Below are 4,880 nucleotides of genomic sequence, written 5' to 3' on the forward strand. Positions count from 1 at the left end.
TAACTTAGTATTGTATTAAGAAAACAACCCTTACTATATGAAATGTTTAGGGGCAAAAAAAGCTTTGATTCTCTCTCTCTCTCTCTCTCTCTCTCTCTCTCTCTCTCATAGTAGAGGTAGGGCCCTTATAAATAAGTTTTTCTATTGTTTCTCTTTTTGTGGAACATAGATAGAGAGAACTTAAAACCAAAGAAAAGAGAAGGGATAAGGGGTAATAATCTTACAAGTGATCGTGAGAGGAGTTAAATTAGAACATTTTGAGATGAAGATGATGGAACATGGTGCAATAAATAGGGAAAGAAATGTTGGCACAATGTGGCAATATCCAACTAGATTAGGAGGATGGATATAAAAGGAGCAGCATGAGTGGAAGAGAAGCTTTGGATAGTCATCTCATCAAGGCATATCTTGCATTTGAGGTTTTCTTTTGAAGTGGAAATAGCTCGAGGGGATTGTCCCACAAGTAGCCTTTAAAAGGTTGTTCACACACTAGTGTGAAGGCTAAAGGGGGATGCCAACTAGTTACCCCATTAGTTAAAGGCTTTCATACAGAACATTTGTCACTTGCCCAACCCTCAAGAAAATGTCAACAATCACTTGTTGTGGTTACTTGGATTTGTGAAGACTGTGCATGCTCCCAATGACATCGACAATTTTTTTAGCAAGTAGACATATGTATCCTTTGTTGATGGTTGGCAATATGATGTTTCAAGCTCAGAATTCATACCTATCTTTGATAGACTTAATGCCACAAATAGCTGAATAACTTGTATGCTTGTAGTTGTTATTATATTCGTCGAGGAAACTAAGATTGATGCTCTCTCTCTCACACACACACACACACACACACACACAAGGGATACTGCACCCATGGTCATGTTCGTTGTCCATACATGCACGCTCACTGATAACGATCCGTTTACACAAGCACATGTAGGCAAGCAGAGATGCATGGATCATTTAGAAAGTGAAGAGGGCGAAACCGCCCAGAATAAGAAATGGAAACATGAAGATGCTTTTTGGGGTCCTCTAAGCTCTCTTGGCACACTCTCAAGGTTGAGAGTGTGCCAACCAAAAGAGAAGGGGGTATGAGCTGGCAGGCAAAAAGAATAAAATAATAATAAAGTTAGTAAACGCATTTACTGAAAAGTAAATTATAGTTGCTAAGTCTAATCTTACACTCAGCATTTAAGCTAAGGGGTGGTCACAGTCGTTGTCCACAAGCTACTCCTGCATACACGCAGCCCTACTACCTGTGTTTTCGAGAGCTGCTTCCCTAGGGTTTCGTTTGTCTTTTCCTTCTCAGGATGTCTTGGCAGAGCTATGTCGATGACCATCTTCTCTGCCCCCTGGCCACCGGCCATACCCTCACTTCTGCGGCCATCATCGGCGTCGAAGGCTCTGTGTGGGCTTCCAGCCATAAGTTCCCCGAGGTGAGGACCCTCTCCGATCCACTGTTTTTTTTTGTTGTTTAGGATTTATGCTTCTGAAGCTTCGCAGCCACCAGAGGCAGGATTTTTCTTGCCACCCAGATCAAGAGCTTTGATAGGTTTGTTTAGGCCACTATCTGTTGTTATCTCTATCTCAGGGTGTTTTAAGATCTGCTGCAGGAAATCTAGTTTTTTTTTCTCTTGTAATTGTATGTCGTGTCAGGACCAGGGATAGGTTTTACAGTCTGTTTTGCAGAGGTTTCAGGTTTGGATGTTTTCATGGGGTTTTTCCCGTACATGTAGTGCTCACCACATAGATTTGCAGGAAGATTTTGAATCTGTTCTCTCTGTCTTAAGTGTTTTTTGTATATTTTGTCATCTTATCACACATATTTGCAGGTGGATTAGTTTATGTCAAGGGTTTTCGTCCTTTTTCTGCAGATCAAAGCCGAGGAGATCTCTGCTATAGTGGATGCTTTTAATGATCCCAGTGCCCTTGCACAGCGAGGACTGTTTATTGGAGGAGCCAAGTACCTTGTCCTTCAGGGTGAGCAAGGGGTTGTGATTCGTGGGAAGAAGGTAAGCATACTCTTTGGCCGTACGGTTCAATGAAGTGCTACAATCTAATTCAAGTTGATGTTAGCAAGGATATTTATTGGCAAGGATGTCTAATTGGACCCTTTTGCAAAGACTTCTATGAGATGTATTCTCTGGTGATACTCTGCCTATCATGTGGAAACTCCATGGATGCATGTTTGTATTGATTATCTTAAAATTTAGAGTCATAAAGAAGATCAATCTTTCTTTGGTGATATGCTTGTTGAGAAATCACTGAATTGGGGGTGGAATTGATGTTGATGACAGGGCTCAGGTGGTGTAACCATAAAGAAGACCAACCTTTCTTTGGTAATAGGCATTTACGATGAACCGGTCACGGCGCCTGAATGCAACACCATCGTGGAGAAGCTCGGTGATTACCTCCTAGAGCAGGGCTACTAGTACCTGTTTGATCTGTGTGAATTTCATGTTTGGTACTTCAATAATGTGGATTCGTAGCTGAGTTCTTCGAGACTGGTAGAAGGATAAGCTGGGTGCTTTATGACTTTCAGTCATTCAGCAGGCCGTGCATGCTACAAAAGATAGGCATTTATGAGGCTGAATCGAAGGTATGTTGGGGCAGCTCTCAATTTTCCATATGCAAGAGCTTGTCCCAAGCGAGCTCTCTAATGGAGTACATTGTACATATTGATTATGATGTGCTTTATCTATGATAGGTTTTTGTGTATTGAATTCCTCCTCATAATGGAAAGAAGATGGTTTGTTCTAATTTCTACAACTTTGTTCCCTTTTCTTCCTGGCATTAAGGTACCGATGCAACATTGGAATTTGGAGGCTTGCCTTAGCACAATGGTTCAGGAAAGCCCAGTTCAAAAAGAGCTGTTTGGGCTCGATATCTAATCTGCTGTGAGTGTGAGTGTGAGCTGGGGGGGGGGGGGTAGGTTATACCTGCATGAGATCAGATAGTTTCAGTTGCATTTTGGAGGCAGTAGTTGGGCAGGGAGGTTTGCAGCTGCCTGCTATTTTACAGTTTTGTTGCAATGTTGTATTCTCTGCTTTATGCTTTTTCACCTAAACAAGCTTGTGGTCAATCAGGTCACTGCTATACTGACCATTGTTTTGATGGTGCTGCTTTGTTTGTAAGTTCTATTAGCTGAATAGTATGTATTGATATGCTGACATTTCTCCTTTCTTGAACAAGTGTGCACTTGATATGAGAAGCGAAATTTAGCATTTTGTTTGAACGATTTGTTAATTTGCCCATGAAGCGGTAAATTTAGCATTTTGTTTGAACGATTTGTTAATTTGCTCATGAAGTTTTCTTTCACCTCTTCTAAGTAAGCTACCATGTAGTTGCAGAAGCAAGTGTATCTTTGTGCATCTCTCTCTCTCTCTCTCTCTCTCTCTCTATCCCTCTCTTTGAAGACCTGTGCAGAGAGCAATGACCTTGTAAATGTAGAGAGGGGCCTATCTCCAGACCCACTTCCCCATGTGATAAAGCTTGTGAGAATGGGGCCTTGGTTAAAAAGCTTGCCTTGTGCTCTAGATGTGCTATGGGGAAGTCTTGAAGGAAATATGTTAGAGATCCTTGCAAGGCTCTTCATGTTGAAGGATCACGATGATTGGCCCGTGATCAAAAGCGATCTGACTTGTGTTATGATGTGATTTAATGGCTGTTAAGTAGGGGGGTGGTGGCACTGACAGTCTTATCCAATACCTCAACTTTGCCAAAGTGGTTAAGCAGCAATAACAGTTGTAGCGAAGGTTCCAAAGGTTGGAGAAGAACCATGACAGCCTCTCTGGGGATATGCTCGAAGCCTTACTATGGGTTTGGCCTGTGGTTTTTTCTTCATAGTACAGGCTTTGCATAGAGTTGGTTTCTCTCCACAAAGGTTTCTGTGGAGAAGAAATTGATTCAAACTATTCCCTAGATGCAACAGTGAGGAGGGTTGACTCACCATTGGTTAATGTGCTAATGATGTGCCTTCTCATAATTCAGAGAGGAAACCCAGAAGACTCTCCAAGGTCAAGATTCTAAGCCCCCCATAATTCAGACTCTTCAAGGTCAAGATTCTAAGCCCCCCATAAAGTATGGGCGTATGCTCATCTAGTGAGTTGAGGTCTCATAGAATATGCTACTCCATATCTAGGGTTGACACAGCCTCCTCCGTGCTTGGTTGATTAGAGAACAAGACTTTGAAGATTGACAATGAAATGCTGCAGTGAGGAATTGGAGTACTGCAACTTAGCCATGTTATTTGAAGAACTCTAAAACCTCGTTTATTGAAGTTTCTGCATGTCTAGAGAAGATCAACTTTGGTCTAGAGAAGATCAACTTTAACTCCAAAACCTAGTAACATAAATGTTTGGGTGTGCATCTTGTGGATTGCCTTTCATGGGAAAGGTGCAGCTGGGGTTTTTTCATCGACTGTAATTTTAGGATGGGCGAGCAAGATTGCCTGTCCATTCAAAGTTATGGTTGGGATTTGTAGTTGGGCCATGTGTAGGCAGCCTAAGATTAGAGAGGCTGCTTACATATACACCCACAATTCCAGGACAAGATTGCTGTCAGTGAGTTTTGGGCTATGATTTCTCCATTCTTGTAATTTTAGGATAGATGAGCAAGATTGCCTGTCCATCCAAAAGTTGACTGAGATGTCTTGTTTCTTAGTAAGCAGCCTAAAATTAGAGGTAATTTTTAAGGAAATATTGGATTTTTTGAACACCAACAAGATGACATATCCCATCATGTCAAGGAGCTTATGGTTAAACATATGATGTATCAAAGGATGATGGCATTTACTAAGATTTTGAACAGTGTTCTCAATAAATAGGCATCCATTAGTGGATCCTTAGGGTCCGATGTACGAGACCCCTGTTTCTGTTCTACTG

At 41.6% G+C, this 4,880-nt stretch overlaps 1 protein-coding gene across 1 annotated transcript; it reads left to right on the top strand.

Moving 5' to 3' along the window:
* Positions 1 to 1,191: 1,191 nt before the first annotated feature.
* On the top strand, positions 1,192 to 2,763 carry LOC147624373 (profilin-like). Its single transcript, XM_086819362.1, has 3 exons — positions 1,192 to 1,433; positions 1,872 to 2,009; positions 2,295 to 2,763. Exons 1-3 carry the CDS (start codon positions 1,308 to 1,310, stop codon positions 2,427 to 2,429), a joined length of 399 nt encoding a protein of 132 aa, XP_086675488.1. The 5' UTR covers positions 1,192 to 1,307; the 3' UTR covers positions 2,430 to 2,763.
* Positions 2,764 to 4,880: the final 2,117 nt, after the last annotated feature.

This window comes from Cibotium barometz, chromosome 25, assembly GCF_041138505.1.
Source record: "Cibotium barometz isolate CiBa-2024 chromosome 25, ASM4113850v1, whole genome shotgun sequence".
Taxonomy (NCBI): Eukaryota; Viridiplantae; Streptophyta; class Polypodiopsida; order Cyatheales; family Cibotiaceae; genus Cibotium; species Cibotium barometz.